Below are 16,592 nucleotides of genomic sequence, written 5' to 3'. Positions count from 1 at the left end.
GCATGCTAATGCTGCCATTTTCTGAAGAGTCATAGGACTCTTGGACTATGCCTGAGCAGAACTCAGATGACTTCACTTTTTCCTACTCTGATCACCCTTCCCCATGCCTCAGACCACCCTGCCTCTTTACCCCATGCATCCCTAAACCCTGTCCTGGGGAGGCAGATTTGAGACTTGGGACTCCTGCCTCTTCTCATTTGGCTGCCTGATGAATAAACTCTTTCTCTTTTGCAAAATTCACCGTTTTAGTGCTTGGCACAATTGAGGCAGGCAAAACAGGTCCGGTTGGGTTGCAAGGCAGTTCCTGGGACTCCTGGTGCCAAGACAAGGAATAAACAAGCAAGCCGAGGTAATTGCTCTTTCCCTTGGAAACAAAGCTGGGGTGGTCTGGAGAGGCGATGGAGAGGGCTGGGAGTGCCAGGTGGAAACCGGCCAATCAGGCCATGAGATGACCATTTCCCTGCCCTGTGGGAAACATCTGAGGACGCTGGGGCCAGATGTGTTGATTCAGTTCTCTCACTGGTGTGATAAAATCCTCATCAAGAGCATTTCTTCCTTGCAAGCCAGCAGCTTAGGACCTCAGCCTGTTCCAATCTTTCCTTCTTTCTCAAGAGTTCTCTCCCTGGTTTCTGGAGTACATCTCCTCTTATGGAAGAGCGTCAGCTGCTTCTGCACTGTCAGCGGGAGTAGAGCACTTTGCTCTGCTCTGGAGGCACATCTGATGTCTGGGTATCCGCCAAGCCCCTGCTGCCTGGCCTCCTCACGCCCAGCCTGGCCTGCCCACCCCTCCCCCCCAGCGCAACTTCTGCTTCCTTCCTCAATCGCCACCATCCATTCTCCATTGAAGAGCTGCTTATTGATCTTGGCCCATTCCTCAAAGTGGCTGCTCTCTAATTCCATCCTCTGCCGGACACTACAGGAGTTACATCCTCCCCAGGGAAGCAGCCAGTTTTGGGAAGTATGAAGTTGGGGCTAGGGATTCCTCTCCACGCACCTTGCCTGCTTTTTTCCCATTCTAAGCACCGGGGTCAGACTTTGACTGATTTGACACGTTGTTTGCAAGACAGAAAACATGACTGGCCCCCTCTCTCACCAGTGTGATCTCAAATGCAAGAAGAGGAAAGCGACTGACCAGTCAGGCAGGAGTCAGACCAGTGTGGTGGTTTCAGGGGAATAGGTACGCACGTGGCCTCCTGAGTGAGGATAGAGCGGTTTTGCCAGGGCACAGTGGCAGCCAGAGCAATGGGCCCCTCCCCCTGCACCTTTCCCTCAGGGCTGAGCAGGAGGCTTGTGGTGTGCAGTGCTACACCTGGGCCCTGCCAGAACAGGAGTTGACGTTAGGGCTGGGTCAGGCCATGATTTTTCATGCCCCCAAGCAAGTCACTTAACAAGTTCTTCCATAAAGCAACAATCATTCCTACCCTGGTTACTGTTCAGGGGATTATGGGAAAGAGTACATGAGAAGGTCCTAGGACACAATGAGTGTTACAGCAGTGTAAAGTCTAAACATCTGTGCTTCGACCCTTGAGGAACGGGAAAGGCGATCCCTTGCCACATGCCCAGCCCTGGCTACATGTGCTCCGGCAGCCTCCCGTGTGCGGGCCTGGCAAGGCTGGGCGACCCCACCCTCATTTTACTGAAACCTCGTTAGTGCCCCTTTAGCCCACCTTAGAAGTCATAAGAGACTCACAAGAGAGCCTCTAAATTGTGAAGCACACCTGGGGAGGCAGGGACAGAGAGTCACCTCTCACTCACCTTCTTGCAGTCCAAAACAAGACTGAAAAATTTTTAAAAATGCAATTTTTATTTGTTGAACATAATTTGAAACTATAACAAAAACATTTCTTCATCTATTACCAGAAACCCAGATAATAACTGGAGAGGGCTGGCCCTTCACCTTGGTGAGGGATTGAAAAAATAAAGGTCCTGTGCATCCCTGGTCCTCCCTCCGGGTTCCCTACAGAATGCCCAGGCACTGACAGGGGAAGTTGGGAAAGTTGGTGGGGAAGCCAGAGGTCACAGAGTGCTGGAGGCCGGGCTTTCAGCCATGGCTAGGCCAAAATGAAACATCTGCTCAAGTCTCCCCAGGCACCTGGCTGGGGGCGAGTGGGAGGAAAGAATGGAGAAAACTGATGCTGAACCACAAATTACCACCCTGTACCTTGGCCCCGAAATGGTCTCTGTTGGCACAGGAGGGGCTGGGATTAACAGAAAATAAATAAAAGTGACATACTTCAAGGAAGGAGGGTGACAGACTCTCGGAAGAATCCTATGTCCTTGCTTGACAGGGATAAGGCAGGGCATGATGATTTAAAAAAACCTGGTATGAGGCCAAGGGCATCAAAATACTAAACACAGAAGGGGGAGTGTCAGGGAGGGGGCTGTTCATTAGGGGGACTATGGGGGGGATTCCGGCTGAGTGTGGGTGGGCTCTCCTGGCAGCCCTCATTTTTCTTTTCTGCATAGCCACAGTGCAAGAATTAGGAAACCCAGGCTGCCCTCTACTGGTGACTCCTGGGAATGACCACAATACAGCTGCATCCAACCTGAAACCCCAAAGGACCAGGAGAAGCAGCCCCCAGGACAATCCAGGATGGCAACACCACTCAGTCCAGAGGCATGACTGGGCCTCTTAGAGGGAGGCTGGGAGTGTTCCCATGGACTATTCCTCTTCACGGCCTGGCCTGCAGAGGGGCCTGGACAAGTAAGGCTTCTGTGCTCACTTCAAAGGCAGGGAGAAGAACTTGTTCCCAGACTTGCAGCGCACCTGCTCGGTGAGCACGCGGAGCAGCATCTCAGAATCCTCAAACTCATCCAAGATTTCCTGCAGCCAGCAGCGGGACAGCACGGTCACATTAAGGGAAATCCCGGACCCAGAGGACATGGCAAACAAAAGCAGCCTTGTGAATTCCTTCAGAGGGTAGACAATGCTGAGGGGGAGGCAGCCGCACAGTCCCCGGCTCTGCAGGAGCTGTCTGGTCTAATCACCTCTGCAATTTTGTGCCATCCATCTACCACCCCAACTTATAGATGAGGACACAAAGCTCAAAGCTCTGGGTTTCAGAAACCAGGGGGACCAGGACTGGGACCCAGGTCTGCTAGAGTCAGAAGTCCGTGCTCTCTGTTTCTCCCAGCATGACCGAGGCAGAGCAGGGAGGCTACTCCATGATGGTCTGTGGGCTGCACAGAATCTGTTTGCCTTACAAAGTGTTTTTAAAAATCGACATCATTTTCCAATATTTGAAAACTGGGAGATACACATAAAAATCTGCATTTCTGGCTTCTCTTGAAAAACAGAAGTGCCAGCTAAGCAGCATAAGCCACATTCCCACATGGCCTGCCTCCCCACCGGGGGCAGAGCATCAGCTGCCGGTCACTGCTGCCCATGTACTGTTGGTTCTTCCCCAGGGGCACTAATGGGAGGGTAAAACATCTCACCTACTATCAAATTGTGCTAGGTTCTGGGGGCTGGGTGTTCCTTACACCTGGCACCCTCCACTCACTCCCAGTACAGGCCAAGCCCAAGCCTTGCAGGGAAAACCAGCAGCCTCCTCACAGCCTCCTGCAACACACATCCCTAGGGATCTTATTAAAATGCATTTCTGCTTTCCTAGGCAAGGGGTGGGATCAAAGCAATAGTATTTCTAATAAGCTTCCAGGTACTGCTGGTGCTGCTGGTCCACGGACCACACTTTGAGTTGCAAGGTAACGTTTGAGGGGTTTTTTTGTGTTTTTTTTTTTTGCCATTTCACTGGCTTCCCAGGCATACAGGTTTGGATGCTTAGTCCTTCCCCTCCCCAGTGTCCACCTTGTCCTTCCAGAGTTCAGCACTCTCTGCTCCTGCCCTGGGAATTTACCTGTAGTTCCTGCAGGCACTGTCCTTCTAGCTGGGGACGAGCATCGCCCACACACCAGGCCAGACTGATGTGGAATGAAGGGTCCTGTAGAGGAAAAGAGGGATGCAGGCTATCACCTGGATGCCACAGCAGGTCTGGGACAGAGCTGTCAGGATATTCTTGCTGGATCCCTGGCCTGTCTGAGAGATCTGACCCTTAGCGTTGATCCCAAGGACAGCAGAAAGATAAAATAGCCTGCAGTTGGTCTTATCCCCTTCCCCAAATTCACATATTGAAGACCTAACCCCACCATTTTGATGGCATTTGGAGAGGGGCCTATGGGAGTAATTAGGGCTAGATATGATCACGAGGAAGGGACTCTCATGATGGGGTGAGTGCCCTTGGCAGGAGAGACTCTGGGGATCTTGTGCACTCCCACTTCTCTCCTCCAGGAGGGGAGGGCACAGTGGAAGGAACTGGTCTATAAGCCAGAGTCCTTACCACAAACCAACCCGGCCAGCACCTGGATGTTGGATAACTAGCCTCTAGAAAGTGAGGAAACAAATTTCTGTTGTTTTAGACACCCAGTTTATGGTATTTTATTATGGCAGCTTGAGCTAAGACAATCCGTTCTGAGAGGCTTTCCTTTAAATATCATACAGAGAGTCATTAAATCTGGGGATATGGAAGAGAACCCAGGATCTGACTCTGTTTTCCGATCTAGAACATCCTAACAGATGCCATACTTTTCAGATGAGATGAACAAAATTCAAAACATCTAAAATTTTAAAGAAATAATACTTATTTCCATTCAAGTTCATTGTTAAATATTTCAGAATCAATGGGCCCTTTAAAGCCTTGACATTCCACCTGGACTCTTCAGTACCCCCAGAGAGCACGTGGCAGGTGCAGTAAAGTATGCAAAGCTACAACTATTCCCAGAGGGTCAATTTTGCTAAAAATTGTGGGAGATACTACTTCTTAAGAAATATAAAACAAACATGGAGACATTATGCAGTAGGAGACATACTGGACCATATTTAAAATATGGAGTTTTAAAAAACGTTAGACTTTGGATGGGCCGCATCTAGCTGCACCTCAGACCCCTCACCTCCCAGTGGCATGTGTCCTCTGTGGGCTGGCATCTGGGACACTCCATACAGCAAAGTCTGGAGGGCTCTTTAATTTGCCTCTGATGAAGGCTTCTTTAAGGATGGCTTTATTCCAGTTAGAGACGGGCCAGTGGAGAAGCAGCAGCCCGTTGAAGAGATAATAAGTATCTCCATTCTTTATCTCCAACCCTGTTCATTACCGGATAGAAAGTGGTGAGGTCGAATTCCTCCATGACTCTGTCAACCTCTGAAACCAGGTCCAGGCACTCGGCATGCCCTGAAGTGACCTCAAGCCCAACAAAGGTCCTAGGGAGAGGCAGATGCAAAGGAAACATGGGCATGAGATGCAGCCTCTGAGGGCACAGACCACCCAAGGAGGAGCGGGATGCACCAGGCAGGAAGCCTGGCCATAGGCTCACTCCACCTCCCTCCTGAGCTTCCAGGGCTGCTCCATAAGCCTCTCCTTCCTCCTCCTCCGTCTCTAAACCTTCTTTCCCCAGGTTCAACCCACATGGCTCCTGTTGCTACTGCTCTGCACTCTGCCCCCTGGGTCCACCTCTTCCCACAGTGCTCAGGCCGCTCTCCTGTGCAGAACCATGTAGTATGGTTAAAACCCTTCCTGACCCACACCTTCAGCCAGCCCCCATCCTGTTCTCAGGAAAACTTCTTAAAAAGGTGTTTGGTCTAGCTTCCCTGTCCCCTACTTCCTTGCCTCCTGTCTCCAAACCTTTGGCAGGAGTGCCTGCCAGTTGCTGATTGCTGATGACCTCCGTGTCACTAAAGCCAAGGATACTCCTCTGTTCTCACTTGTTCAGCGGTATGTGACGCTGCCAATTCCTCCCTCCTGGAAACCCAGTAGCTTAATAAATTTGTAGAGCACAGAATGAAGGAAGGAGTGAGCCCTTTCAGAGGTGCTGAGAGAGGGTGGCTCAGTGAGTGGAGGGGACATGGAGGCTCGCTCTGAAACCTTGGTAATGATAATTTCTTCTTATATTCATTTAATGCTTTTAAAATCCACTGGGCTCTTTTGAGCCTCACAACTGCCCAGCAATGGATGAATCAAGGGGAGGTGTGTGATGGTGTCACTGTGGGGATGCTGGTGTAGCACACAAAGGTCAGAGAGCAGAATGTGTGAGATAAAGGTTAAAACTAGGGATGCAGACGGGCAGGAGCAGGTTTTCTACCTTCACAGCTTTCTTCCCTATACGAGAAGGGCCCCATCTGCTCCACCTCTGGGACCCCTCCCGATGTTCCCCCAGTTATTTTTGTTTCATTTTTGTATCACTGAGGATTGAACCTGGGGCCTCATAGTTCAGGCAAGCGATCTATCACAGAGCTACATCCCAGCCCTTTTTACTTTTTGAGACAGGGTCTCGCTAAATTGCCCAGGCTGGCTTTGAACTTTGATCCTCCTGCCTCAGCCTCCTGAATGTCTGGCATTATAGGCATATGCCACCATGCCTGGCCTCCCAGTTCTTTTTCTTAATGAAAATTCAGATTTGGGAACAGCTTCCCTATAATCTGGCAGACTTGGTTAAAAATTTAACAAAAAGCACTCCACCAAAGATTCTTCTTCTGGTAGTGACTTGGGATCAGGGGGACACACCTGGTCTTCTCTTGATTGGTATAAATCTTTACACGGTTGGCAGTAAAGAAGAATCTGAAATTTAGAAGAAAAAAGATCATATTTCAGGAAGAATAAGAAAAAACAAACAGAAAAATAGTTTGATAAATAGCACTTGAGAAATAGAACTTTATACTTAATATTGTCACCTCATTATATAAATGGTAAACTGAACCCTAATTAGAGCTAGCAAGACCTTAACATCACCCTGTACAAGTATATGTAGTATCATTTAGATGCTAGCAAAAAATTTTTATTTTGATAAGAGCAGTTCATTCCAAACAATTTGAGACTATCTCAACTTTACTGATGGGAACTGAGAAAGTCTTAATCACCAGTGGGTGATAACAAATCATATGAGGGCCAAATTGTGCCTTGCAGGTTAAAACAAGGACAACACTGATTTAGTCTAAGCAATAACAAGAACACTTCCCATGTGCAAGGGCTGAGCTACGGGTTTGGGGCTTATCAGCTCACGGGATCCTCACATGAGCCTTTGAGGCAGGCACTATAATTATGCCCATTTTATAGACAGGGAAACTGAAGCTTTCGAGGCAGGATTTGAACCTCCGTCTGCCTGACAAAGCCCGTGCTCTCTCCTATGAGGCTCTAGGAAGAGTGGATGGGTCTCCAATGGTGTGAAAGGAGGCAGAAACAGGCCCCCACTGACCCCTCAGATGAGTGACATGGGGACCAGTCAGGTTCAGTCAGTTAGGTGCTGGCTGTGTCCTAAAGACACTGGTGATCGCAAAGGGACAGACTGGCTTCTTGCCCCTCGTGGACCAACTTGGCAAGTCCCATCATAGGAAAAGATAATTTCACAGCCTCCAGGCCAAAGGATTCATCCCAGTGAAAGGAATGAACATATCTGTGGCTGGACAGAGCCTCACAAACCTGTCCATGTGCATGAAATCAGCCAGCCAGCGCCCTGCCTCCCCGCTCAGTATCCCTTTTGGGGAAAATGTAAGGGATGACAGAACCACTAGTTCCTGGGAAAGCACAGATTTTGGAAAGAGTTCTGGAAGGTGTCGGATAAGTGTTCTGCCGTCGACACTGGATGTTGTGTCCAGCCACCGCCCCTTCAGCTGCAGGCACTGACCTAGGCCTGGCCTGTCAAAGCAGAGAGTGCCCTCAGTGGCAGCAACAGAATCCGGGGTGCACTGCTTGTTCTCAGTCATCTTGGACTCAACCTGACAATCAAGCTCAAAGAGGCCATGGCTGGCTGGGCCCCACTCAGGACACAGAGCAAGAAACACTGAGCCACGGGGCACATCAGATGCATTTCCTCAGAGGGAACCAATCCAGCAATCCAGGGGCAGTTATCTGGAGCTGTTTCCCAAGTAAACAAGGGAAAAACCCACCTATGTACTCCTTGGGTACCCCTCGGGTACTCTAGAAATAACTCTTGGGTGAAGTTTCCAGAGTCTTAGTGGGCACCTGCCTATCAAAGAACAAGTGGGTTCAAGGAGGCCCAGAACTGTGACTTCCCACCAGGGGCCTCGTTTTCTTTGTCTTGCACCCTGGGCAACTCTGCTGTTCCCGGACCTAGAACTTATTGACAAGCTGCCCTTGGTCAGGGAACAGTGTTCTAGCAGAGAAAGCTTCTTAAGTAGAAGGAGAAAGGGTTTTTTAACTCTTCACTCACAAAAGGGAGAGCATGAACACCAAGCCAAACCAGTCCAAGTCTTTTGTGACTTTTGCTGAAGTTATTTGAAAAGTGGGCTGTTGGGGGCAGGGGGGTGGCTCAGTGGCAAAGGGCTTGTCTAGCATGCCTGAAGCCCTCAGTTCTGTTCCTGACAAAAATAAAAACAAAAACAAAAACAAAAAAGTAAAGAAGAGCACTATGGGTTGGGTTTGTGGCTCAGAGGTAGAGCGCTTGCCTAGCATGTGTGAGGCACTGGGTTCGATCCTCAGCACCACATAAAATAAATAAAGATATTGTGTCCACTTATAACTAAAATATTAAAAAAAAAAAAAAAGAAGAAGAGGGCTATCTTACTAGGCAGGTCAGCCTGGAGATGCTAGTGTCCCCTCAGGTGCACAGAGCTGAGACAGTAAGAGCCAGGTGCCATCTAACATCTTCCGGTGACCTCCACTCCCTCATCATGAAGCTAGCGCTTCCTCTGAACTTTGTAGCTATACCAGCCTATAAATCCCCCTTTGTGTTAAGCCACTTTGGGTTGAGTTTCTGGTATCTGTGACCAAAACAGTCCTGATAGTATACATAAAGTTCAGTAAATTTGATATGGCAATAAAAAAGGAGGTGGGCTAGGCTTGGAGAACAGATGAGCTTCAGTCCTGATCTTCTAGATGACTGACTGGCTTGGAGTAAATCTTCCCCTCTAGCCCTCAGAAAGGGTTCAACTAGTTAGGTCGAACCTATTAGTTGGGCAAAGCCCTTCACTAGAATTTCTGGGCCTAGGGCTTCTTGAGCTGTGGGTATGGGCCTTGGCTAGGAGACTTCTATTTCTTTTTCACTCAGGGCCTTGTGCAAGCTACGCAAGCACTGTACCACTGGGCTACACCCCCAGCCCAGAGACTTCTATTTCTACCTGTCTCACACATCTACACAGTGGGTGTCTGTGGAACACCTCATTTGGAAAAAGCTCTGCAGATAAAAGCAGAGTCCCAGCCTTCAGTGGACCCACCGAACTCTAAGAGAGGTGTCCTCCAGGCTCCGCTCCCTCCTGAATGTCCAAGCACTCAGCAAGCATCTATTTAATGGCATGATTAACCAGAGCACCTGGAGAAGGCTGTGGGTTATTCAGAGAGAAGCTATAGTCCTGCTGGGGGGAACCTGGGCTCCAGAAGGGAAGAGGGACATGGGAATGAGTGGAGGTGAGGAGTAATGAGCTCTAGGCTGTAAACAATGCCAATTCCCAGATACTGACGATCTTGAGGACTGAGGAGTTCTGGGGCACATGCCATCTGGTAGAGAGAGCAGGAGGGTCCTTTTTTTTTGTACTGGGAATTGAACCCAGGGGCACTTTACCACTGACTATATCCCCACCCTGTTTTATTTCTTGAGGTCTGGCTAAGCTGCTTAGGGCCCTGCTAAATTGCCAAGACTGGCCTTGAACTTGTGATCCTCCTGGCTCTGCCTCCCAAATCATTGGTATCATAGGCATGTGCCACCTGCAAGAGCAGGGTTCTGATCTGCTCAAGTCTAGCAGGAAAGGCATTTCTGTAGGAGAATGGCATGAACTAGTTAAGGGGGGAAATGCCATAAGCCCATAGACAAAACCAGAAGTAGGGTTCAGTTCTGGCCCTTTACCAAGTGCCATGCTGAGGGGCAGGCAGGATTTCAGTCACCATAAGCTGCCTCTGAGGCAGACATCTTCCCATGACCTGTATGCAGATATGAGAAATTAAGAAATCTATATTGGTCACTGCTTCAGTTCTTGACACAGAGCTCCTAAACCCATATAAGTTCCTAAACAGTAAGGGTGCTGAGACCATCTTTCCTTCTATTATTTAGTGTTTGACAGGTTCCTTACACAGCGTTCCTAAATCCTTTGGAACTTTCTGCAACTCTTGCTGGACTCCTATAAGAGTGACAGTCACCTGGAAAGAGCAAGCCATGATTAGAAGCCCGGACTTTCAGCCCTACACCCCCATCCTTTGCGGAGGGGAGAGGAGCTAGAGTTAATAATGCCTTCATACTGAAACCTCCAGAAGAATCCCTAACGCCCAGGTTTGAAGAGTTCCTTCTGGTGAAGAATGCATGGTGCGCTGGAGACAAGCTCCTGAGCCTGGCACCATTTCAGACCTCACCCTATGTGTGTCTTCATCTGCCTGTTCATTTGGACCCCCTAAAATATCCTTTAAAGGATCCAAATTGATAATCTATTAAATGAACTGTTTTGAGTTCTGTGAGCTGTTTTAGCTAATGATCAAGCCTGAGGAGGGAGTCACAGAAACCTCTGAATTATAGCAAAATTGAAAAAGAGTTGTGGGTAACATGGGATCCAACATGAGAAGCTAGCATCTGAAGTGGAGGGCAGTCTCGTGGGACTGAGCCCCTAACCTGTGATGTGTGCACTAACTTTGGGTCATTACCATCAGAACTGAACTAAAATTTCACGATATCATGTGGCTACAGTTGTGTTAGAAATGTTGAGTGAGAGTGTAGAGAAAGAGAGCAAAGATTTCCTATATGGCATGTAAGAAACTAGAAGTATAAAGAATTTATAATGTGCCCAAGGTCACATGGGATGAGATGTACCTCAGGTGGCCCCAGGAGATGTTTCAATGTTCCTGTGTTCTATTCCTTTTGCTGGGATAATGAAACTCATACCTCCAACCTGCATAGCTCAGGAAAGGGGGAGAAGCCTTGGAGGGAACAGCCAGAGGCCCAGGGAAGCGCTCACCTCTGGAAGGAGGCCATGCGGTCTTTCAGAGCCTGCACGAAGGGGAGGATCCAGTGGTGACGCAGAACCACACTCTGAGACAGGCTGAGGTGGAAGGCCTCCATCCTCACCAGCCGGGGCACATAGGTCTGTGCGTGGGGTAGCAACAGATCAAGCAGCTCCAGAAACTCCTCCCTGGCTTCATCTGGAAGGAAGAGTGGAGCAGGTGGGCTGTTGTCTTAGCCAAGGTGTCAAGGCTGAGTGAAAAAGCCCAGAAGGCAGAGAGAAGCCCATATTACTCTGGGTTTGAGTCTGTATCTATAAAGCTTAATAAAATTTAACATGCATTTCTGGTTAAAGAAGTAATATGTGCTCACTGAAAAGAATTCAGGTAAACAAGATACACACAGGGAGGAGACTTCAGGTTTATAGTCCAGCATTAAAAAGCATGGAAGTTGCCGGGTGCAGTGCTGTACTCCTGTAATCTCAGCGGCTAGGGAGTCTGAGGCAGGAGGATTGTGAGTTCAAAGCCAGCCTCTACAACTTAGTGATGAACTAAGAAACTCAACAAGACCCTGTGTCTAAATAAAATACAAAAAAGGGCTCAGGATGTGCCTCAGTGGTTAAGTGTCCCTGAGTTCAATCCTCAGTACCAAAAAAAAAAAAAAAAAAGTTTGGAAGTTGTCACTTCATGCTAACAACAAGTAAAATGTTCAGCAAACTAAGAAAACAACAGCTCTTCTTAGATCTATAAGAAAAGTGAGTGACACACAGCTGAATACAGAGGCTCACAAATTATTGGACCAGACATACATGAGCTGAAACCTGTGTGAGAACAAGGGCTAGCGCAGGGAGGCCTAAATCGTAATAGAAAAATTGCTGGAGACTCAGGGTATACAAATCTGAAAGTTAAAAACTCTAAGAGGATGTGGGTTGTGGGACATACACATATGCACACTGCTTTCTGAGGGTTAGGATCTGGAACTCTACCAGGTTCTCCCAGAATTTTGGAGAAAAGTCATCTTGTGCTTCTGGCCCTTCTGGCACAAGGGGATAGAAAGAAACCATTTAGAAATTCTGTTTTTCTTAAAAGGTCTGCCCTTAGGTTTAACCAGAGCCTGACCTGCAGGTGTTTTAATAGAAGCCCTACTGACCTGGGGGAAGGGAAATAACTTCAAACTGGCTCTCGCCTTGCTGTCCACAGTCCAGAGGCACAGGCTCACTTAAATGACTGGGACCTGATCACAGGGCTGTAGAATGCTTCCCCTTCATGCCTCACCATGTTACTGAAGGCCTGTTTACCATGTCCCTGTTATGCAATACATCATATCCAGCTATGAAGAAAATATGATAAAACATAATAAAAGGCAAAAAATACAGTTTAAAGAGGTATCAGAACATACAGTTTTAAGTAGGTATCAGAACCCCTTAACAAATTAAAAAGACTAGAAATCATACATTGTCTGACTTTGGGCCACAATGGAATTAAACTAGAAACTGATAACAGAAAGACAACTGGAAAATTCCCAGATACTTAGAGACTAAACAACACACTTTTAAATAACACCTGTGTCAAAGAAGAAATCTCAGGAGAAATTTGCAGATTTTGTTTTTTTGAGACAGAGTCTCCTTAAGTTGCTGAGGCTGGCCTTGAACATGCAATCCTCTTGCCTAGGTCTACCACCAGTTGCTGGGATTATAGGCAGGTACCACCTACAAGTATTTTTAAGTAAATGAAAATGAAAACAACTCATCAGAACTTGTAGGATGCAGCAAAAGAGGTGCTTGGAAGAATACTTATATCACTAAAGGCACATATTAGAAGATCTAAAATCGATCCTCTAAACTTCCTCTTTAAGAATCTAGAAAAAGGTTGGCTGGGGATGTGGCTCAAGCAGTAGCGCGCTCGCCTGGTATGCGTGTGGCCCGGGTTCAATCCTCAGAACCACATACAAACAAAGATGTTGTGTCTGCTGAAAACTAAAAAATAAATATTAAAAAATTAAAAAAAAAAAGAATCTAGAAAAAGGGGCTGGGGATGTGGCTCAGTGAGAGGCACTGGGTTCGATTCTCAGCACCACATAAAAATTAAAAAAATAAAGAAATATTGTGTCCACCTAAAAATAAAAAATAAATCTAGAAAAGAACAAATTCTATTCCAAGTAAGCAGAAGAAAAGAAATAATACAAATCAGCAGAAATTGATGAAATTAAAAACAGGAAATTGAGGGCTGGGGATGTAGCTCAAGCGGTAGCGCGCTCGCCTGGCACGCGTGCGGCCCGGGTTCGATCCTCAGCACCACATACAAACAAAGATGTTGTGTCCGCTGAAAAAACTAAAAAATAAATATTAAAAATTCTCTCTCTCTCTCTCTCTTAAAACAAACAAACAAAAAAAAAACCCTGGAAATTGACAGAACTGGCAGGTATAGTTTGAATATGGGTCTTCCAAAGGTTTATATTGCTATATTGTTTATTAGTTATTAGAATTGATAAGATAAACTTCATTATGAGCTAGGGTTGAGGCTCAGTGGTACAGTGCTTGTCTTGCATGTTTGAGGCACTTGGTTCAATTCTCAGCACCATTTAAAAATATAATAAGCAAAATAAAGATATTTTTAAAAAGGTAGACTTCATTAAACTTAAGAACTTCTGCTTTGAAAAAGATATTAAGAGAATGAAAAGCTACAGACTAGGAAAAAATACATTTGCAAAAGATATGTCTGATTAAAAATACAGAAAAATATAGAAGAAACTCTTAAAATGAAACGTAAGAAGATAAACAATTTGATTATAAGGTAGGACAGAAATCTGATTCGCACCTCACCAAAGAAGCTATACAGATAGCAAAAAGCACCTGAAAAGATGTCCCACATCATATGTCACCAAGGAAATGCAACAATACAGCTGTTAAAATGGCTAAACTCCCGAATACTGACAATACCAAATGCTAACAAGGACACAGAGTACCAGGAACTCTGATTCATTACTGTTGGGAATGTAAAATGGCACAACCACTGCCAAGGACAGTTTGGTGGTTTCTTACACAACTAAACATAACCGCTACCACACAATCCAGCAACTGCCCTCCTTGGTGTTTACCCAAAGAAGTTGAAAACTTACGTCTACATGAAAGCCTATACACAGATGTCTATATTTTATTCATAACTGCCAAAACTTGGACGCAATCACAAGTATCCATCTTTAGTAGGTGAATGGATAAATAAATTATGGTACATCCAGACAATGGAATGTTATTTAGTACTAAAAAAAAAAAAAAGTGAACTGTCAAGCCATGACACACATGGAGGAACCCTCAATATGTATTACTAGGTGAAAGAAGCCAATCTGAAAAGGCTACCTACTAAATGATTCTGACTCCATGGCATTCCGGAAAGGGTAAAACTATGGAGATGGTTAAAAGATCAGTGGTTCACAGAAGCGAGGAAGCAGGGGAGGGATGGATAAGAGGAGAGGATTCTTAGGGCAGTGAATTATATGATTCTATAATGGTAGCACAAGTCTCCCCACAGAAGGTACAACACCAAGAGTGAACCCTAATACAAACTTTGGAGTCTGGGTGATGGTGATGTACCAATGTAGGCTCATCAACTGTGACAAGTGCACCATTCTTGGTGTGGGATGTTGTTGATAATGGGAGAAGGCTACACAAAATAATAAGAGCCACCACCTACTTGTGTATTGTACTAGGAACCTGACAGAAATTATCTAAGTTCATCTTCCAAAGATAGGTATTACTATTATCTCCTTTTTGGAGGTGAGAAAACTGAGATTTGAGAAGTCCAAAGGACACCCAGAGCAGTAGATAGTAGACGAAGTCTGACTCTGGGCATTTTTTTTTGCCTGCTATCCACTTATCAGGGCTGGGGTGGCACAGACAGGGTTCTGGTTTCTTCCTCTTAGTTGTGGCTAAATACATCAAGAGGCACCTATTGGTCTCAATTGTTTGCCTGTCATACATGACTCACATGGTAGGTAGACATGGGTGGCCCAATTGCCTCGCTCATGGGGAAAGGTGCGCACACGTCCCCCATGTTTTGCACTGTCATCCTCAGGCCTCTCCTCTGTGCTGGGGAACATGTTCAGTACACTGTCGGGCACTGGAAACCTCTGACTAGGATCAGGACTCTGGCCACTGCAGAAGAAAAAAGGAAACAAGTACATTTATCTTTTTAGCATTCTCTGCTTTTATACACCCAACAAAAGCTGTAACCCCTTATAAACATGATCTTGAGTGTGGTTTTCCAGGCAAGTACATGAGGTAGCTTCTAGAAAGTCACAAAGCTTTCTCCCAAGTATTTGCACTGGAGTCTCTCAACAAGTCTGGGAAGCAGACCTTAGAATGAAGCATGGTCCCCATGAGAAACACTCGGGCAGGCAGCAAGGTGTGGTTTAGATATCACATCCCTGGTTGGACAGGCCTGAGATGGAGCAGCATTTTCTAGCTCTGTGATCTTGGGCAAGTGATGTACCCTTTCTGAGATACATGTTTCCTCATGTGTTAACTGTATTTCTACCTGACAAAACTACTAGGCCATCAACAGTGATACTGCTTGTAAAGCACTCAGCAAAGATAGTTACTTAAGAACCTAGGGCCCACAAAAAAAAAAAAAAAAAACAACCCAGACTTTCAAGGCTTTTGTCCACTTAAGTTCCCAGTCTCCAGTTTGGCTCAGACTAGGTGCTCAATGAATATTTGTTGGATGAATTAAAAGGCTCTCCATATGTTGTGTGTGGGGAAGGCAGTGTATGTGGTTCTGGAGATCCTAGGGCACTTTACCATAAAGCTGCCTTCTCAGCCATCCCCTCTTAATTTTATTTTTAGACAGAGTCTAAGTTGCAGGAGGCCAGCCTCGAAATTGTGATCTTTTTGCCTCAGCCTCCCCGGGTCTCTGACATGTGCCACGGCACCCGGGTCTCCATAAGCTTAAGCAACTATTATCACTGCAATTGTGTTCAAATGAGGAAACAGACCTGGGACGGTGTGCTACCTTCCAGAACACAGAACCCGCCCGTCCCAGGTTGGACCCGAGCTGGCGTCCTGCCTCCCAACCTTGCCGGAGCCTGGTGGGGGTACTCTGGGGCTTTGTCCAGGGGTGCCCTTTGGATCCTCCTTTCCCGCTTTTCTTTCCCCGGGAACCGCCTCCCCTCCCCAGTCGACAGATGCTCGGGTCTAGCGGGGTTCTCAAGCAAATCCGCGCCTCGGCGAAAGAGACTTCTCGATCCTCACCGACGACAGTGCCCAGCCCCGGGCCTGGTCCGCCCCTCGGTCGCGGCCTCGATCTCAGCCTCAGCCTCGTCCTCATCTTCGGAGCCGCTGCTGCTGTAGCCCACCAGGGGTCCAGCGCTCATGGGGCCTTGTGCGACACCTTCACCGGGCAGGGCCACAGGCAACCTCAGCCCGCACCCCGCGTTCCGCTAAGCCGGAAGTGCTCCCGGGGGGGCGGGGTGAGGGTATCACCGCCTCGGGGCGGGGCCGGGCGGGGCCAGAAGGGGCGGGGCCAGAAGGGGCGGGACCCGCGGGACACTAGCGAGAACGGTGTCCGCGATCTGCACGCTGTCCGCATGCTGTTTGCCCGCTGGCTGCGCGTGGAGGGCTACCGGGCCTCCCGGAGCCTCCCCGCTCCATCCTTGGTGTGCCCGTTTCACAG

The 16,592-nt window shown here is 47.4% G+C and overlaps 1 protein-coding gene across 3 annotated transcripts; it reads right to left on the bottom strand.

Annotated features, from left to right (window-relative positions):
* Positions 1–1,785: 1,785 nt before the first annotated feature.
* Positions 1,786–16,369, bottom strand: Usb1 (U6 snRNA biogenesis phosphodiesterase 1). 3 transcript variants are annotated; one of them, XM_027939146.2, is made up of 7 exons: positions 16,172–16,369; positions 14,910–15,076; positions 10,943–11,126; positions 6,510–6,608; positions 5,149–5,254; positions 3,858–3,941; positions 1,786–2,824 (listed from the first exon to the last, which is right to left on the bottom strand). In XM_027939146.2, exons 1-7 carry the CDS (start codon positions 16,291–16,293, stop codon positions 2,720–2,722), a joined length of 867 nt encoding a protein of 288 aa, XP_027794947.2. In that variant the 5' UTR covers positions 16,294–16,369; the 3' UTR covers positions 1,786–2,719. The 3 variants fall into 3 exon arrangements, 2 of the variants coding, with proteins under 2 accessions (XP_027794947.2, XP_027794948.2); XM_027939147.2 differs by having other exon boundaries at positions 6,555–6,608; XR_003583305.2 differs by lacking the exon at positions 1,786–2,824 and having other exon boundaries at positions 3,856–3,941; positions 4,948–5,254.
* Positions 16,370–16,592: the final 223 nt, after the last annotated feature.

Source organism: Marmota flaviventris, chromosome 18 (genome assembly GCF_047511675.1).
Source record: "Marmota flaviventris isolate mMarFla1 chromosome 18, mMarFla1.hap1, whole genome shotgun sequence".
Lineage (NCBI taxonomy): Eukaryota > Metazoa > Chordata > Mammalia > Rodentia > Sciuridae > Marmota > Marmota flaviventris.
This window is presented reverse-complemented; position numbering and strand designations above follow the sequence as displayed.

What these genes read in the sequence shown, in the direction of transcription:
- Usb1 (XM_027939146.2), bottom strand. Translation starts at nt 16,293, where the DNA reads ATGAGCGCTGGACCCCTGGTGGGCTACAGCAGCAGCGGCTCCGAAGAT. An exon ending in ACCTCACCACTTTCTATCCG is followed by an intron (nt 3,942 to 5,148) that starts GTAATGAACAGG and finishes TTTCCTCTACAG; the next exon opens with GACCCTTCATTCCACATCAG. An exon ending in AGTGCCTGCAGGAACTACAG is followed by an intron (nt 2,825 to 3,857) that starts GTAAATTCCCAG and finishes TGCTGGCTGCAG; the next exon opens with GAAATCTTGGATGAGTTTGA.